General features: G+C 40.0%; 1 protein-coding gene across 1 annotated transcript in view; it reads right to left on the bottom strand.

Moving 5' to 3' along the window:
* Nucleotides 1-19,263, bottom strand: part of ar (androgen receptor) — a 57,798-nt gene extending 38,535 nt beyond the window's left edge. The window contains exons 1-3 of the mRNA XM_041885913.1: nt 17,846-19,263; nt 4,081-4,232; nt 1,137-1,253 (exon numbers count right to left, since the gene is read on the bottom strand). Coding sequence (XP_041741847.1) covers nt 1,137-1,253; nt 4,081-4,232; nt 17,846-19,263 — 1,687 coding nt within the window. The remainder of the gene's footprint in view (nt 1-1,136; nt 1,254-4,080; nt 4,233-17,845) is intronic.
* Between the last annotated feature and the right edge of the window lie 412 nt (nt 19,264-19,675).

Raw genomic sequence — 19,675 nt, 5'->3', positions numbered from 1 at the left:
TTTGTTGCCTTGGCCGTGTGTTTTGGGTCATTGTCATGCTGGAATACCCATCCATGACCCATTTTCAATGCCCTGGCTGAGGGAAGGAGGTTCTCACCCAAGATTTGACGGTACATGGCGCCGTCCATCGTCCCTTTCATGCGGTGAAGTTGTCCTGTCCCCTTAGCAGAAAAACACCCCCAAAGCATAATTTTTCCACCTCCATGTTTGACGTTGGGGATGGTGTTCTTGGGGTCATAGGCAGCATTCCTCCTCCTCCAAACATGGCGAGTTGAGTTGATGCCATTTTGGTCTCATCTGAATCATTCAGATGTTCATTGGCAAACTTCAGACGGGCCTGTATATGTGCTTTCTTGAGCAGGGGGACCTTGCGGGCGCTGCAGGATTTCAGTCCTTCACGGCGTAGTGTGTTACCAATTGTTTTCTTGGTGACTATGGTCCCAGCTGCCTTGAGATCATTGACAAGATCCTCCCGTGTAGTTCTGGGCTGAATCCTCACCGTTCTCATGATCATTGCAACTCCACAAGGTGAGATCTTGCCTGGAGCCCCAGGCCGAGGGAGATTGACAGATCTTTTGTGTTTCTTCCATTTGCGAATAATCGCACCAACTGTTGTCACCTTCTCACCAAGCTGCTTGGTGATGGTCTTGTAGCCCATTCCAGCCTTGTGTAGGTCTACAATCTTGTCCCTGACATCCTTGGAGAGCTCTTTGGTCTTGGCCATGGTGGAGAGTTTGGAATCTGATTGATTGCTTCTGTGGACAGGTGTCTTTTATACAGGTAACAAACTGAGATTAGGAGCACTCCCTTTAAGAGTGTGCTCCTAATCTCAGCTCGTTACCTGTATAAAAGACACCTGGGAGCCAGAAATCTTTCTGATTGAGAGGGGGTCAAATACTTATTTCCCTCATTAAAATGCAAATCAATTTATAACATTTTTGACATGCGTTTTTCTGGATTTTCTTGTTGTTATTCTGTCTCTCACTGTTCAAATAAACCTACCATTAAAATTACAGACTGATCATTTCTTTGTCAGTGGGCAAACGTACAAAATCAGCAGGGGATCAAATACTTTTTTCCCTCACTGTAGATTATTTCTCATTGATTTAAGAAATTGACATAATAGTTGTATTTACCTCCGAGGGTCATCCCAGCTTCAAAACACCTCCTCAGTCGACATGATGGGCAGTTCTTCCTTCTCAGTTTATCGATGGTACAGTCGTTTCTGCTGGCACACAGGTATTTCTGTTTCCCTAACAAAGACGCAAACAGAGATGAGAATTCTACTTTGAATGAGGAGGAAAGTTACGTCATGGTGGTAAGTTTTCACATGGTTGTTAGTTACATCATGAATGATTACAACAGGAACAGTCATACATTTTGCTCTCTTGCTTATCATGTGGTAATCATAAAAAGCAGGAGCTTAGACTATAAAATCTCCTCAGTGTACACACTTTTGTTGAAGAGTACATTGACGTGCTCTTTGAGTAGCACATTGAATTAATCAAATCTGTAATTTTACATGGCTTGGTTTGATGGCAGTTATGGGGCTTCCACTCACAGTTCGAGTAAGAAAGGAAAATACTGAACAAAACAAATTAATACCTAGGAGGTGGAAGGCAGCATTTAGCTGGTGTTTTCTGTTATTTTCATGGCAGATCATGGTCAATTAAAGAGAAAATATATTGCATCCAAAACTGCCATTGTAATGAAATAGTAATGAATTAGATATAATTGACAGTAAAAGCCTGATTAGCTTGCCTTGGTAGCTCAGAATGTTTGTGTTTGAATCTGACTTAAGGATTTCCCAGAGGGGTAGGCTAGGATGAATGTAACTTTAGGCAATTTTGTAAAAATAATTACATAGATTGCTGTTGACATATTCCAAAATCAACCATACTATGGACCATGGGAATTTTCCTTTGAAATACATTTAACTATTTTCCTTATGGCATCATTTACATCTATACTGAACAAAAATATAAACGCAACATGCAAAAGTGTTGGTCTCATGTTTCATGAGCTGAAAGAAAAGATCGCAGAAATGTTCCATACGCACAAAAAGCTTATTTCTCTCAAATTTGATGTACAAATTTGTTTACATCCCTGTTAGTGAGCATTTCTCCTTTGCCAAGACAATCCATCCACCTGACAGGTTTGGCATATCAATAAGCTGATTAAACAGCATGATCATTACAGAGGTGCACCTCGTGCTGGGGACAATAAAAGGCCAATCTAAAATGTGCAGTTTTGTCACTCAACACAATGCCACATACATCTCAAGTTTTGAGGGAGTGTGCAATTGGCATGCTGACTGCAGGAATGTCCACCAAAGATGTTGTCAGATAATTGAATGTTAATTTCTCTACCATAAGCTGCCTCCGACGTCATTTTAGAGAACTTGGAAGTACGTCCAACCGGCTTCACAACCGCAGACCATATGTAACCATGCCAGCCCCGGACTTCCACATCCGGCTTCTTCACCTGCGGGATCATCTGAGACAGCCACCCGGACAGCTGATCAAACTGAGGATTATTTCTGTCTGTAATAAAACTATTGCGGGGACAAACACATTCTGATTGGCTGAGCCTGGCCAGTCATGTGAAATCCATAGATTAGGGCCTAATTAATTAATTTCAATTTACTGATTTCCTTATATGAACTGTAACTCAGTAAAATCGTTGAAATTGTTGCATGTTGCGTTTACAATGCATTCGGAAAGTATTCAGACCCCTGGACTTTTTCCACATTTTGTTACGTTACACCCACTCTATTTCCCATCAACAATCTACTCACAATACCCCATAATAACAAAGCAAAAACAGGTTTAGAATTTTTTTGACATTTATAGATATTTTTTTTACGGAAATATCACATTTACATAATAATTCAGATCCTTTCCTCCATACTTTGTTGAAGCACCTTTGGCAGCGATTACAGCCTTGAGTCTTCTTGGGTATGACACTACAAGCTTGACACACCTCTATTTGGAGAGTTTCTCCCATTCTTCTCTGCAGATCCTCTCAAGCTCTGTCAGGTTGGATGGGGAGCGTTGCTGCACAGCTATTTTCAGGTCTCTCCAATCAGGTTCAAGTCCGGGCTCTGGCTGGCCACTTAAGGACATTCAGAGACTTGTCCCTAAGCCACTCCTGTGTTGTCTTGGCTGGTTTTGGTTTCATCAGACCAGAGAATCTTGTTTCTCATGGTCTGAGAGTCCTTGAGGTGCCTTTTGGCAAACTCCAAGCGGGCTGTCATGTGCCTTTTACTGAGAAGTGGCTTCCGTCTGGCCACTACCATAAAGGCCTGATTGGTGGAGTGCTGCAGAGATGGTTGTCCTTCTGGAAGGTTCTCCCATCTCCACAGAGGAACTCTGGAGCTCTGTCAGAGTGACCATCGAGTTCTTGGTCACCTCCCTGACCAAGACCCTTCTCCCCCGATTCCACTGTGTTCTTGGGGACCTTCAATGCTGCAGACATTTTTTTGTACCCATCCCCAGATCTGTGTCTAGACACAATTCTGTCTCAGAGCTCTACGGACAATTCCTTCAACCTCATGGCTTGGTTTTTGCTCTGACATGCACTGTCAACTGTGGGACCTTATATGGATAGGTGTGTGCCTTTCCAAATCATGTCCAATCAATTGAATTTACCACAGGTTGACTCCAATCAAGTTGTAGAAACATCTTAAAGATGATCAATGGAAACAGGATACACCTGAGCTCAATTTCGAGTTTCATAGCAAAGGGTCTGAATACTTATGTAGTTACGTTTTTTGTAAAATGTTTAAAAACCTGTTTTTGCTTTGTCATTATGGGGTATTGTGTGTAGATAGATGAGATTATAAAAAAAGAAAAACAATTTTAGAATAAGGCTGTAAGGTAACAAAATGTGGAAAAAGTCAAGGGATCTGAATACTTTCCGAATGCACTGTATATTTTTGTTCAGTGTAATACATCAAGACATTATTTCCAAAATGCATGAGAGGTGGATCTGACATATGGATCCCATTTCCACCACTGATGCTCTGCTCTGTCTTCTGTGTGGAGAGGTGCAACGGCATATTACTTCATCAAGTCTTACCTTCTGCGGCTCTCTTGAAGAACACTTTGCAGCTGCCACAGGTGAGCGCTCCATAGTGGCAGCCGGATGCCTCTTCTGCACAGATCAGACAGGTCCTCTGGGGCGGGAAGAAGAACTCCATAGGGTACATGTGGTCCCTGCCACCCTCAAACCTTTAGGAATATAGTAAAGGCTTTTAGAAAACAACAAAAACATACACACAAACAGTACAGAATTAGTCAACAGCATAATTCAATAAGCACATGCATTCCTATTATCTTCTGCCTCTCTCTATTGCCACTACATACACTCCGATAAGCCGTTTCCTGCCATTTTAACAAAAGTAATATAATATATGCTATTTAGCAAACACTTTTATCCAAAGCAACTTACAGTCAGTCATGCGTGCATATATATATATATATATATATATATATATATATATATATATGGATGAAACCATTGAGAAAGGACTAGTGGACTTCATCAAAACTATTATGGTATAACTGCTGAGCATCATTGTCCACATGATAATTGACAAACACAGAGCAATTGCTCCGACGAAATTAACATTATGCAAGATACGTCGCTTAAACAAGTTGTTATTTTGCTAAAAATAAACATGTTGAACTATAAGCAACTGACTTAGAAGGGGCAAATGACAACACCCCACACAGAAGCTGACACCCAATCCGGACCATAGTCCATGATCAAAATGAAACGTGATTGCCTCTGGCTGGCATTCTATAGTACTCCTCACATTGAGGCCTCAGGTGCAATACTACTACCATCAAGTGCATCACCTATTCATGTGGTTCTGTAGAAATAGTGAAAAGGGTAAATCCATTTGAATTCAATCACTTTTTGACAGCACCCCTTTTAACTTGAATGAAACCTTCCATACATATTTGCCCATTGTAGAGGTGTAGTAAAGAACAAGAAGGCCCACACACTCTTTAAGCTCCCAATTCACCGCTTTATTGACTACATTTCGATCCCAAACCGATCTTCGTCATGTTTTTTTGTTTGACCTGACGAAGATCCGTTTCGCATTCAAAACTTAGAATTGTTCAATTTAAATGATTATACAAAATTCCTGCAACCAATAGAATGTTATTTATATGGGGGATTCAACCTTCCCAGCTCTGCAGATTTTACTGCGAAGAGACAGAATCATTAGATCATTTGTTTTGGTACTGTCCATATGTAGCTTGTTTTTGGTCACAGGTCCAGGAATGGCTGAGGAATTGCAATATTTACCTGGAGCTAACCCAGCAGATAGCACTACTGGGTGATCTGAAAAGTCATAGTGAATCGATCAATAATATATTCATACTTTTAGAAAAAAAACATATTTTCAATTTACAATCTGTAGAAACAATGAGAATAGAAAGGTTCATAACTTTTGTGGCACATCACAGCACAGTTGAAAAATATATGGCAAATAGAAATCCAATATGGATGGTGTTAAGAGATAGATTGAATTGAATGGAGCTAAAGGTTGGGACTAATAACAACTAATAACAACAAGATAACTAATGTAAAACATACTGTGTCCGTAAAACGTATACAGCACCAGTCAAAGGTTTGGACACGCCTACTTATTCAAGGTTTTTTCTTTATTTTTACTATTTTCTACATTGTAGAATAATAGTGAAGACATCAAAACTATGAAATAACACATATGTAATCAAAATATATTTTAAATTTGAGATTCTTCAAAGTATCCACCCTTTGCCTTGATGACAGCTTTGCACACTCTTGGCATTATCTCAACCAGATTCATGAGGTAGTCACCTGGAATGCATTTCAATTTGTGGAATTTCTTTCCTTCTTAATGAGTTTGAGCCAATCAGTTGTGTTGTGACAAGGAAGGGTTGGTATACAGAAGATAGCCCTATTTGGTGAAAGACCAAGTCCATATTATGGCAAGAACAGCTCAAATAAGCAAAGAGAAACAACAGTCCATCATTACTTTAAGACAGGAAGGTCAGTAAATCCAGAAACTTTCAAGAACTTCAAGAAAAACCATCAAGCGCTATGATGAAACTGGCTCTCATGAGGACCGCCACAGGAAAGGAAGACCCAGAGTTACCTCTGCTGCAGAGGATAAGTTCATTAGAGTTCCCAGCCTCAGAAATTGCAGCCCAAATAAATGCTTCACAGAGTTCAAGTAACAGACACATCTCAACATCAACTGTTCAAAGGAGACCGTGTCAACCAGGTGGCGAATCGCATCTCTGCATGTCTGGCAGACATATCAGTGTGGATGACAGATCACCACCTCAAGCTGATCCTCGGCAAGACGGAGCTGCTCTTCCTCCCGGGGAAGGACTGCCCGTTCCATGATCTCGCCATCACGGTTGACAACTCTGTTGTGTCCTCCTCCCAGAGTGCGAAGAGCCTTGGCGTGACCCTGGTCAACACCCTGTCGTTCTCCGCTAACATCAAGGCGGTGACCCGATCCTGTAGGTTCATGCTCTACACGTACTCTACAACATTCGGAGAGTACGACCCTGCCTTACACAGGAAGCGGCACAGGTCCTAATCCAGGCACTTGTCATCTCCCGTCTGGATTACTGCAACTCGCTGTTGGCTGGGCTCCCTGCCTGTGCCATTAAACCCCTACAACTCATCCAGAATACCGCAGCCCGTCTGGTGTTCAACCTTCCCAAGTTCTCTCACTTCACCCCGCTCCTCCGCACACTCCACTGGCTTCCAGTTGAAGCTCGCATCTGCTACAAGACCATGGTGCTTGCCTACGGAGCTGTGAGGGGAACAACACCTCCGTACCTTCAGGCTCTGATCAGTCCCTACACCCAAACGAGGGCATTGCGTTCATCCACCTCTGGCCTCTGCGGAAGCACAGTTCCCACTCAGCCCAGTCAAAACTGTTCGCTGCTCTGGCACCCCAATGGTGGAACAAGCTCCCTCACGACGCCAGGACAGTGGAGTCACTCACCACCTTCCGGAGACACTTGAAACCCCACCTCTTTAAGGAATACCTGAGATAGGATAAAGTAATCTTTCTACCCCCCCTTACCCCACCCCAAAGAAAGAAAGAAAAAAAATAACATTTTGTAAAGTGGTTATCCCACTGGCTATAAGGTGAATGCACCAATTTGTAAGTCGCTCTGGATAAGAGTGTCTGCTAAATGACGTAAATGTAAATGAATCAGGCCTTCATTGTCGAATTGCTGCAAAGAAATCACTACTAAAAGGACACCAATAAGAAGAAGAGACTTGCTTGGGCCAAGAAACACGAGCAATGAACATTAGACCAGTGGAAATCTGTCCTTTGGTCAGATGAATCCAAATTTGAGATTTTTGGTTCCAACCGCCATGTCTTTGTGAGACGCAGAGTAGGTGAATGGATGATCTCCGCATGTGTGGTTCCCACTGTGAAGGAAGAGGAGGTGTGATGGTGTGGGGGTGCTTTGCTGGTGACACTGTCAAGTGATTTATTTAGAATTCAAGGCACACTTAACCAGCATGGCTACCAGAGCATTCTACAGCGATACGCCATCCCATCTGGTTTGCGCTTAGTGGGACTTTCATTTGTTTTTCAACAGGACAATGACCCAACACACCTCCAGGCTGTGTAAGTGCTATTTGACCAAGAAGGAGAGTGATGGAGTGCTGCGTCAGATGACCTGGCCTCCACAATCCCCCGACCTCAACCCAATTGAGATGGTTTGGGATGAGTTGGACCGCAGAGTGAAGGAAAAGCAGCCAACAAGTGCTCAGCATATGTGGGAACTCCTTCAAGACTGTTGGAAAAGCATTCCAGGTGAAGCTGGCTGAGAGAATGCCAAGAGTGTGCAAAGCTGTCATCAAGGCAAAAGGTGGCTATTTGAAGAATCTCAAATATAACATATATTTTGATTTGTTTAACACTTTTTTTGGTTACTACATGATTCCTTATGTGTTATTTAATAGTTTTGATGTCTTCACTATTATTCTACAATGTAGAAAATAGTAAAAATAAAGAAAAACCTTTGAATGAGTAGGTGTGTCCAAACCTTTGACTGGTACTGTATATATTTGCAAAAAACATATATGGGGGATTGGAAGTGATGCAGACAATTACATTGATGGAAGCTACAATCTATCTGCAATATTAAAGCTGATCTACCACACATCCGAAAATGTTGACTTGAATGGGTATATCTGTTGTTTTAAATTATACTGTCAATCCTCCATAGGAAACCTATTTAAATCATAGCAATATAGATAATAGAATAGACTTGACCATTTAAGTTGACATACAATGGGTGGACCTGTGGTATAGTAATTAGTTGTTAAAATTTCAATTCAATTTAAATGTCAATTGTGTACCATCTACATTGCAATGGTCTGAAGAGACCTGTATTCAAGAGCATGTTATGTCTTAACCGATGGCGGGCACATCACAAAAACCTCAGATGATGTGAAATAGAGTGTAAGCTACAACATATGCAGATATTTTTTTTTAAATTGTAGTTTACGCGTTTTTAGGTTAAAATTACAATTTGTATTCCTTTTTTTTTCTTAAGAAATAATACAATTGATTGACAACACTGTGTGTGAGCTTTTAAATGATATCAAACTCAAATGTTTTTATTTTCCAGGGATGCAAAATGGGTCAACTTTGAGCATCTTCATCTCCTGAATGTTTTGGCATTCAGGTCCAAAAAGTCCCTTTCTGACCACTTATTCCATTAAAGTTTTGTTTAAATCAAAAGGGACACTGTCAAAAAGTGATTTAATTCAAATGCATTTACCCAAAACTTTATTTGATTAACAGATCCCGATGTATTGAATCATTTTCACAGTTTCTAAGTGAGATCCTCACCGGGTGAACCAGACTGGGTAAGACTTTTTCTGATCTCCCATTAGAGCTGGGCAGAGGGTGTGATGATGAGAGAGTGTGGGAAAGGTGTGAACAGCAGTGCCAGGACCAAGGGGGGCAAGAGGGGTGCTCTACTGCAGCCGTGAGCACAGGAAGAGATTGGACAGTATGTACAGACATAACTATACCTCAATGACACGCAACGTAGGATGTCAAGGCTCTATATAAAAAAGACAAGGACAAAGCTTATAACCAAGCACCAAAACAATAATCTCTACAGTATCTGCAGTAAGCTGAATGTCCACTGACTTGGTCAGAATCTAGAGCAAGAGAGTCCAGCTGTAAGGGAATAAAGCAAAAGGATCCGTTTTGTCATAGTTACCTCTGAACAGCTATCAGTGGCTTAATATTTAATTTGATATGACTGTAAATCTATTCTGATTACCTGCCTGATGTTACTGGGAGATTGAGGTAATTAATCCATAGACATTAAAGGGAGATTGATCTGGTTAATCATAAATCAGTAATAAATGTACAGTAGGTACTTGAAATGTGTGATTCAATTATTGATGTAATCAATGCAAGGATAAAAATGTCACTATGCTGCTCTTATCCACTTTTGCTATAAACATTTCAGATAAATAATTAGCATTCTTGGAATTCCAAAATGAGAAGTGCATTCAGGATATGTGGCAATACTATGATGTGGCGGCAGGTTGCTTAGTGGTTAAGAGCGTTGTGCCAGTAACCGAAAGGTTGCTGCTTCTAATCCCCGAGCAGACTAGGTGAAAAATCTGTCGATGTGCCCTTGAGCAAGGCACTTAACCCTAATTGCTCCTGTAAGTCGCTCTGGATAAGAGCATCTGCTAAATGACAAAAAATAAATACTGCAGGAAATTAATATGTTGATGGCATATCCTGTGGATGTCAACATGGCGTATTAATGTGAATGTATAGGGCAGGCATGGCAAGGCAGGGGTAAATAGAAATTATCAGAAAAGCTGAATTATTTTCATTCTGACCATTTTGACTATTCATAAAACTCTATTAAGCAAAACATCTCCACATATATATTGTATTGTTAAAATCATAGAGGATGAAAAAAATATGTCATTTTATATTGGAAACTAAATAATCTTACTCCTCTGAAATTACCGTTCAGCCTCACTGTCAAAGACTTGCCATGTAACCACAGAATACTACTGAATCAAAGCAGATGTTCTTTGTAGGGGAGAGCCGGGACAAAAGTAACACGGGGCGAAAGTAACACGCCCATTTTCTCAGATAACACAGAAGCTAGAATGATGTAGTCAAGTCAGTACATGCCTAATGTGGAGTAACGGGGCTCCCTGCAAAGAAACAGCCTAGTCCGACCATGTTTCGCCGAGTTATCAACAAAAAGTGGTTTTGAGCGATGTAAGTAAAAAACGGACCAGGAAGTGTTTTTTGGTTGTAGAGTTGTGTTTAGTTATTTAAGGTTCCAAAGATATGTAATTTTCTTAACCCATCTAGTGACTAAATGACAGCATAGGTTTCAAGTATCATGCTAGCTAGTCTTGGGTGTTAGCGGTGGAGAAGTTACAGGAGAGACGGGTGGGACGAAAGTAACACAATGTAAACTAATGACTTGGAATAAAATAAAATAAATGTTTAAGCACAGGCCATTACATTTACATTTTAGTCATTTAGCAGACGCTCTTATCCAGAGCGACTTACAGTTAGTGAGTGCATTGTCTCCTCTAGTTCATATTGCTTTAGCAAAACATCAAGAAGTGACTGAATGTTTGAAAATTATATATGACATCATTAGAATTATGCCTTAATCAACTGACTTGATGGATCAGCTTCTCACATAAGCTTTTATCGACAGGTTAGTGGTTAAAAATATATATCTTTATGATTCTGGGGGTCAATTACCTTATGTCAAGCCATGGAAATGTGATAAGCATGATGAGTTTGCCGTTTGTGAAGAGAATGAAGACATTTATTCTATCAAGACACGAGGAGTGCGCATGACAAGGACAGCTGGAGCACACCTGATTGGTAGGGCTAAGCATGAATAGTAATTGAAAAGGGTGAAAAACATCTCTTACTACATTCCCATTAAAGTGAGATGAGAAGATAGCTATTATGTGATCCATTTTAGTCCGATTAATATTGTAAGGCAAAATATTGTGGTTGCGCAGCATTGCGATGTTGACGCATGGTTCATTTTCATACATTTATAACCTATAGCATTAATTATTCAAATTGGCACAAACATGAAATGATGGCTGGTAGTACATTTGTTGAAAGTAAAGACCATTACAAACCAGAAACATAGAGGTAAAACAGATTTTGTGCACTTCTCGCCAGCTGTTATTTCCGTCCCAAGGCTGTGTTACTCCCGCCGGCAGTTACAAAAGTAAAGTCGCAGTAGTTCTGTTCAATGTCTATTTCATTTCAACTCATTTACCCTAGAAATGAAATTACAGTTGATAATGGTAGAGGACATATATAAGTTGTTTGTCATAAAATATGGTGTATCTAGCTCTATCGATCTCTGAGTAATTAGGAAAAAAACTAAGTGCTAAGTGTTACTTTTTTCCCGGTTTTCCCCTACCCACCCCATCTAACTAGTTTGAAATTAAATTCACATTCAACATTTCCCCCAAATAAATGTAGACTAGGTGAATGACTACTCCACATGAGCAAAATAAGCTATACTGAATTTGATATAACAGGAGGCTGATATCAAGAATGCAGCCCATAAGCTAATTGGAGCAAATAATGGTTTGTAAGTTCCAAACACTGAAATAAATAGCACTAAGAAATGTTAGACCTTGGAATCCACATAATATTTTACACTGCAAGTGGTGTGTGACTTTGACATGTGAATTGTCATTAGCACAGCACTTGCACGCTTGAGGTGCAATTTGGAGAGTAATTTAGAATCTCAGGTAAATTCACTGTCTCACTTGGTGTGTGGATCAGATTGTTAGGTCATCATAAACAGCAGTGGAGTACTGACCATTAGTGCATCCAGCCCTTTGTCCTAAAAAAGAGCACAAGTGCGCACACACAGGTAAACAGACACCCACCTCAAATTACAGAACAAATTCAAAACAACCTTTCCCAGACATAAAGCCCAGTGCATTGCAGGCTGCCACCTGCTTGTGTTGTGAGTGTATAAAAACAATTCCATAATGAGCCATGGGGCCAAGGAAGGGACATCAAATAGGACAAGAGGGATCTGAGGCATGAAGCCCACTCTTAGTCCAGTGGGGGGTGAGAGTGATCAGAGAGAGGGCGTGGTGGAAGAGGTGATCCACCCATGGTAAAGATGATTAAACTTTACAGCCAGACAATTCTGATGAAATACCACAGGGATCATTAATCCTACACTGATTGGGAGTGATGGTGGAATAAACACAGATATAGTAACAGTACTGAGCAAACAATATGCACTGAATGCACTCACAGCATCGCAATTAACATACTCTAGAGAAAACTCATTAAAAACAGTACAGTGACTGCAGCATTTCATGGATAGGGCTAGTTTTAAAGCAACTTTTATATAGTTTTGAATAGCGAATGCAGGAATATAAGTTTTATTGTTGTTTTTTTCAATGTAACTACAAACTCAAACCATCATCCTGAAATATGGTCAATGTGGTGGTAACCAATAGCTTTTATTTTTAAAACCTGAATCTTACAGTGTAAAGAACTATACTGCCTGTGTGATATTGGGTGGAAATCCGTCCGGCTCCTATAATGTGGAAACTATAGAACAATGTCATCTTCATTAATAGTGAAAAATATGCAAATATGCCTCTAAAGGTAAGGAACAGTCCACAAATAAAAGTGTTAGGTGCCAGTGACTGCTGAGTAAGACTGAAATATATTTTCACACCAAGCAGAGCATAATTGCTGCAACAGAAATTGACAACTTAATTGACCCTTTGCCTAACAAGACTTTTAGAGGCCTATCTTGTTCTTCCACACTTCCATGTTCCATTCAGTCACTGTGCTGCGCTTTTTGGAACTACAGTATATATTCTCAATTGATAATATATTATTACTGACCAATTTTAACATTTATCAATAGTACACTGTAACATCTATGTAACATGGTTGGTGAATTACCTCTGATTTTTGTATTTAATTCCATAGTTGGATGAAGCCTGATCAGACATGCTTTGTTATAGTTCCAGTCCATAAAAAAAAGAAATTCACCCTTGGATCATACATTGCTTATAAAAGCATCCTATAGAGCAGGGGTATTCAACTCTTATTCTACGACACGTGTCAAACTTGTTCCACGGAGGAGCCAAGTGTCTGTGAGTTTTCGCTCCACCCTTATACTTGATTGATGAATTAAGGTCACTGATTAGCAAGGAACTCCCCTCACCTGGTTGTCTAGGTCTTAATTGAAAGGGAAAAACTAAAACCAGCAGACACTAGGCCCTCCATGGAAGGAGTTTGACACCCCTGCTGTACGAGGTCCGGAGCCTGCTGGTTTCTGTTCTACCTGATAATTAATTGCACCCACCTTGTGTCCTAGGTCTAAATCAGTCCCTGATTAGATGGGAACAATGACAAAATGCAGTGGAACTGGCTTTGAGGTCCAGAGTTGAGTTTGAGGGCTATAGAGGAATCTATAACAATTAGCACTCATGTGTAATTAAAAAGACATGGTCTGGTTGTCCCTTCACAGTTTTAAGCTGGCTATAGGATACTTCTAGGACTGTATACACACAATGTACACCAGAGGGTTTACTGTTTATGTTTACTAAAATACCAATCTTAAAAGCACTTAATGTGATGTAATAGGTCTATGTGTGGTAAAATTGTAGTTACTGCTGTTATATTGCAGATCAGAACAATGTAAGTGTTAATGACACAATGTGAAACATTTTCTGACAGAGACAATATTACTTTGTCTATGGGGGTAATTGAATAAACAATCAAGTTGACATGGGAACTCAAGCTAGGGCTCAGTTATAGTGGGCCTATCAGACCATTTAAAAATGTATATACACTACCGTTAAAAAGTTTGGGGTCACTTAGAAATGTCCATCAAATTGATCAACTGGCAGCTTCATTAAATAGTACCCGCAAAACACCAGTCTCAACGTCAACAGTGAAGAGGCGACTCCGGGATGCTGACCTTCTAGGCAGAGTTGCAAAGAAAAAGCCATATCTCAGACTGCCCATCTTAATCTTTTATTTTTATTGGCCAGTCTGAGATATGGCTTTTTCTTTGCAACTCTGCCTAGAAGGTCAGCATCCCAGAGTCGCCTCTTCACTGTTGACGTTGAGACTGGTGTTTTGCGGGTACTATTTAATGAAGCTGCCAGCTGAGGACCTGTGAGGCGTCTGTTTCTCAAACTAGACACTCTAATGTATTTGTCCTCTTGCTCAGTTGTGCACCGGGGCCTCCCACTCCTCTTTCTATTGTGGTTAGAGCAGCTTGCGCTGTTCTGTGAAGGGAGTAGTACACAGCGTTATACAAGATCTTCAGTTTCTTGGCAATTTCTCGCATGGATTAGCCTTCATTTCTCAGAACAAGAATAGACTGACGAGTTTCAGAAGAAACTTATTTGTTTCTGGCCTTTTTGATGCTCCAGATACTCAACTAGTCTCAAGAAGGCCAGTTTTATTGCTTCTTTAATCAGCACAACAGTTTTCAGCTGTGCTAACATAATTGCAAAAGGGTTTTCTAATGATCAATTAGCCTTTTAAAATGATAAACTTGGATTAGCAAACACAACATGCCATTGGAACACAGGACTGATGGTTGCTGATAATGGGCCTCTGTACGCCTATGTAAATATCAGCCGTTTCCAGCTACAATAGCCATTTACAACATTAACAATGTCTACGCTGTATTTCTGATCAATTTGATGTTATTTTAATGGACAGAAAAATTGCTTTTCTTTCGAAAACAAGGAAATGTCTAAGTGACCCCAAACGTTTGAATGGTAGTGTAGATGAGCTCTCCAAGTAAGACAAAGATATTCAAAAATATGGCCATGTGTATGAATAATGTGGGGCTGCTATCAAACGGGCAGTAAAGTGGATCACCATAGTTAACTCATGTAAAACTATATCTCTATCTCATGACATTAATCAAAGTAGTTCTAAATGTACAGATTTCTGACAATGTGGAAACGAGAAATACTATACAGGCAAACATGCAAATGTAGTGTTATTGCTACCCATTACAATGCATGCAATTGTTTGATTATAAATTCCATACCACTTCAATATCTTAGAAACATCTTATAAATGCAAATAGCAAAATGCAAAACAACAGGGCAAAATTAATCAACAAGTAAGGGCACCAATGATGCACTATTATCCTGAGTTGGAGAAATATTGCTCCCTGTAACAGATATTATAGAGATGCTTCTTGTCTAAGTCTTTGTCTTCTGGTTGGGAATAATTGAGGTACAGATTCAAACATGTTTGAGATTCAAACATGTTTGAGATTCAAACATGCTTTCTCACGGGGCAGGAAGGAAGAATGTTGTTTCTATATCTCCTGTAACTAAATTTAAATGAAGAGGTCCACGTCTCATATGATCATGTTAGTAAATGGTTTATACTGTAAACAAGATTTTATAGCATTTCTTGTTCTGAATATATGTGAATTGAGATCATCAGTAGCCATCTTTGGAGTGAAACATTTTTTTTGGACTGGACCAATAACAAACTTCTCCCTCAACTCAGTGTTAGGGTATGCAGTGTCTTGTGTGTAAGATAAGAAAGTATGTTCATTGAATTGTTACAGCCCCTCAGAAGCCTATCTTCACAGAGCCTGTACACCAGGGATCATCAACTAGATTCAACTGTGGGCTGATTTTTCCTTGAGCAGTTGGTCAGGGGGCCGTAACATAATTACAAATAATTTGTAGACTGCAAATTGACCGCAGGAAGCCCAAACAGATACATTTGACTAAAACATAATCATTTCAAACCTGCTTACATTTGTATACAATCACATGTGTCTCTCTATTATATGGGAGAATACCTTGGAACAGATTTTCAAAATTAAAGGCACTTGGAGCTGATTTGCTGGTTTTTAGAGTTTATTAATTTTTATGCTCAGAAAACTTGGGGGGCCAAATAAAATTACCTGCGGGCCAAATTCGGACAGCGGTCTACCAGTTGGAGAACCCTGATCTTAGGAAGAAAGATGTTATCTAGAACCTAAAAGGGTTCTTCGGTTGTCCCCATAGGAGAACCCTTTGAAGAACCCTTTTGGGTTCCATGTATAACCCTTTCCACAAAGGGTTCTACATGGAACCCAAAATAGTTATTATACCTGGAACAAAAAAGGGTTCTCCTATGGGGACAGCCGAATAACTCTTTTGGAACTCTTTTTTTCTAAGAGTGTAGTCTATATATATAATTATCTTATTCTGTAGGCTACATGATAAGTTCTTGAAAAATGACAGGTCCTCTTTAAGGTTGAGACATTGATTTGACTACCTTTCTGTGCAAATTTCTGAGCACATACTGTTGAATGAAAATAATGTACACCATATATTGCACTATACAGTTACAGCTATCATTTAGAAACCTTTAGCAACCTCAGAAATAAGGAGCAGGAAGTTAAATGAGTGTGCCAACCTCCAGGTGAGAGCAACATGATCATTTAGCAACATTTGCTCAGATATTTGCTCAGACATTTGATCAGAAAGGAAGTCAGAAATGTTTGATTCCTGCCGCTCAAACATAAACAATATGTAAAAACAGATATTGAATATAAAACACTGGGATTCTACTATTGCACAATGATCTTGATCACTGAACTTCAGACCCTGCGTGGTCCAATAAGGGCTCTCTTTTGTGCCATTCCATCCATCCTGCTACACCAAACACCATTAAAGATTAAAACAAAACATTAAAGACAACTAACATTTGCTCAAGGACCGTACTCAGTGTAATACAGATACTACACATATGATGCTTGCTTTTTTGCATGATATTAGTTGCACATTCTACAAGCAGGATTTATGTTGGACAACAGTTCATTTTCAAAGTAGCCTATGAAAAGCATTGTTAATCAATTCAACAATACATTTATTATTTTGCGATTGAGAAATGTTCCATGGATCTGTACACAACAAATACGTAAATCATGTGGCATGTGGCTTTGTGTCCAATCAAATTAGAGGAAAAGGTATACAGACAACAGTATAATTTAAATAAGTTCTTATGAAGCCTAGAAGGTATTATTTAGTTTAAAAAAGCAAAACAGACAAGCACTCTGGTATACACTATTCAGAGCTTATAACTAAAGATGCTCAAAGTAGGCTACAAAGTAGGCTTATAACACCTTTATTTTCTGTAATGACAATGAGCAGCACCTAACAAATCACCTTGATTGCAAAGTCCCTTGAGAGAAAAACATGTGCATTAATGGGGCACCCCAAAGCTGATTGGAGTGTGATCATGAACATATGGAGGTGCAACATTGCAATTCCTCTATGATTTACAAATCTGAACTGTTAAAATGTGATGTTTTTTCTGTCCTTTTAACACTATTCACAGCTATCCTTTTCAGGATCAGTAGTGGCCTAACTCATGCAGAATTCGTTCTCATTCTATGTTACTACTGCAGTAACCACCGCAGAGAGTGCTACTGAGAGTGCTAAAATGTATTAAAGAGAATCAAATAAAACACTATATCATTTGCAATATTACCATTTGACAATGGAGTAGTTGATTTTGTTTTTCATCAAATACATATTATCAATATAACAGTAGCCGCCCTATTATAGTAAATTGTGATAGTCTGTTAGAAGAGGGAATGAAGAATTATGCAGCCCATAACATTGTAAAACGTGACAGGTGACAGATTGCTTTGTAACACTGAATTTACACATGTAGGTTAATTACACAGTAATAAGGGCACTGTAATGTAAAGTGTTGCTGTGTATTTGTGCATGTCAATAAAGTTCTTACCTGGCATCTGTGTAAGAGACATCCAGACTGTCACCAACCTCATTCTTTAGGCATGGGGAGTTGGGATAGGGCATCCTCCCTAGCATCTCGCCCGGGTACCACTGCTCAGGGGTTGGCCGCTCTCTGCGCACGAGACCACCACCCCTCTCATATTCATAAGGGTTACAGATGAACGCAGTGTCCGGTCCCGCACTGTATGGATTCATACCCTGCCTCGGTCCATATTGTGTATTGTCATTGTCATTATACCTGTACTGAAAGCCCCATGACGTTCCGGCAGGTTCATTAGGCCTATTAAAGGCCTCAGATTTGATCTTGACACTGTACTGTTGTTGTAAGTAGTCAGCATATTTGTCCTCCATAGTCTCTCCAGTTTCACCGACATGTGCTGGGAGTTTGTTGAACACACGAGACGAGTTTCTGTCTGAGTCGGTTTGACTGAAGTGTGCCAAGTGTGCTGGCAACAGTTGGTCAAAATGATAAGACGCCTGATCTGTTTCTTTTGAAGTCGGGTCATCCCTGTTTTCATTCAGTCTAAACTCCTGTTCATCTGTGGATGGATGTCCGGAGCTAAGGTGCTGCATGGTCGCCACTTCTTCTGTAGGGTTGTTTGCAGGGGAACGTTGAAACATCTCAACTAGTTGTTTATCACTTTGTAGTGGCCTGGCATTGCGCTCACTGGCGCATTTGTAATCGGTTATGGAGACGTTTTCTCCAGCTCCAGAACATTTCAATAGAGGCACCTGAAACAAATAGTTTTCTTGACTTTGGTCATTTGCACTGGATGGTGCGTGATTAGGTCCCAGATCAGTCATCTCATTCGCGTCCATGGTTAATCCCAGTGACACAGAGACAGCGTTGCAGAGCTCCCTCGCCGTTTTTGAGATTGTGGTGCAGGCAGAACTGGAACAATTGTTCGCCACACGGGCGTCATTGTTAGGATTTAACTCATTTCCGTGATGGGACACAGTGGGTTGACAGCACTGTTGTTCCGTGTTGGAGACTTGCGGTCCAGAGCGACACGAACCGTATCCATTCGCGTTTGGATTGTCTGATTCGTTCAAAGAGGAAAACCCGTCTTTGTTTCCTGTTGAGCTTTTGGCAAAATGGATACGATTTGCCACTGATTCGAATGTTCTGGAAAAACTAACGCTGTCATCTTCCCTCACTTCAATATCAGAATTGCGAGCAGTCCCTGACCATATTTCTTTTCGGGATGATTGCCGGTTCGTTTGGCGCATCTCCCAGGGGTGTTTATTCTGCAAAAAACTGTACTTTGAACTACAAAAATCGAAGCTTTCGGTGACAGTCGTGTTACTCGGCAGTGCTTGCACGTTGTGGAAAACGTTTTGGAAAGGTCCGAGAAAAACTAGGTTTGGGGAGTCACAAACTCCTCCTAATCCAACCGGAATCTCCATAGTCCAAAAAAACGGCGTTTACAGTGATTGGCCGTCAGAGTTGTAAAAATAATGTTTGTGAAAACGTAGGCTTATTGATCAAGTTCATTGATTAGAATTTAAAGTAATCGGCCTATAGGCGTATAACAAAACAATGAGTCAACTAATTAGACCTAGCCTAAAAAATAAGAGGATAGGAATATGGCGTAATTTAATAGCTTTTTTTGTCAGAAATGTTTAGCCTAAACCAAAAATGATTTACCCAGTTTATATAAAATGGGTTTGAAAACAAATATGTCGTTATTTCATAAAAAAAATAAAAATAGATTAACATTTTGCTTACGGATTCAGATATAAAAAAGTATATGCATACATTTTGACATTATAAAGCCAACAGAAGAATCCTACATGTCAGATTTGCGCTCACCATCCA

Source organism: Coregonus clupeaformis, chromosome 9 (genome assembly GCF_020615455.1).
Source record: "Coregonus clupeaformis isolate EN_2021a chromosome 9, ASM2061545v1, whole genome shotgun sequence".
Taxonomy (NCBI): domain Eukaryota; kingdom Metazoa; phylum Chordata; class Actinopteri; order Salmoniformes; family Salmonidae; genus Coregonus; species Coregonus clupeaformis.
This window is presented reverse-complemented; position numbering and strand designations above follow the sequence as displayed.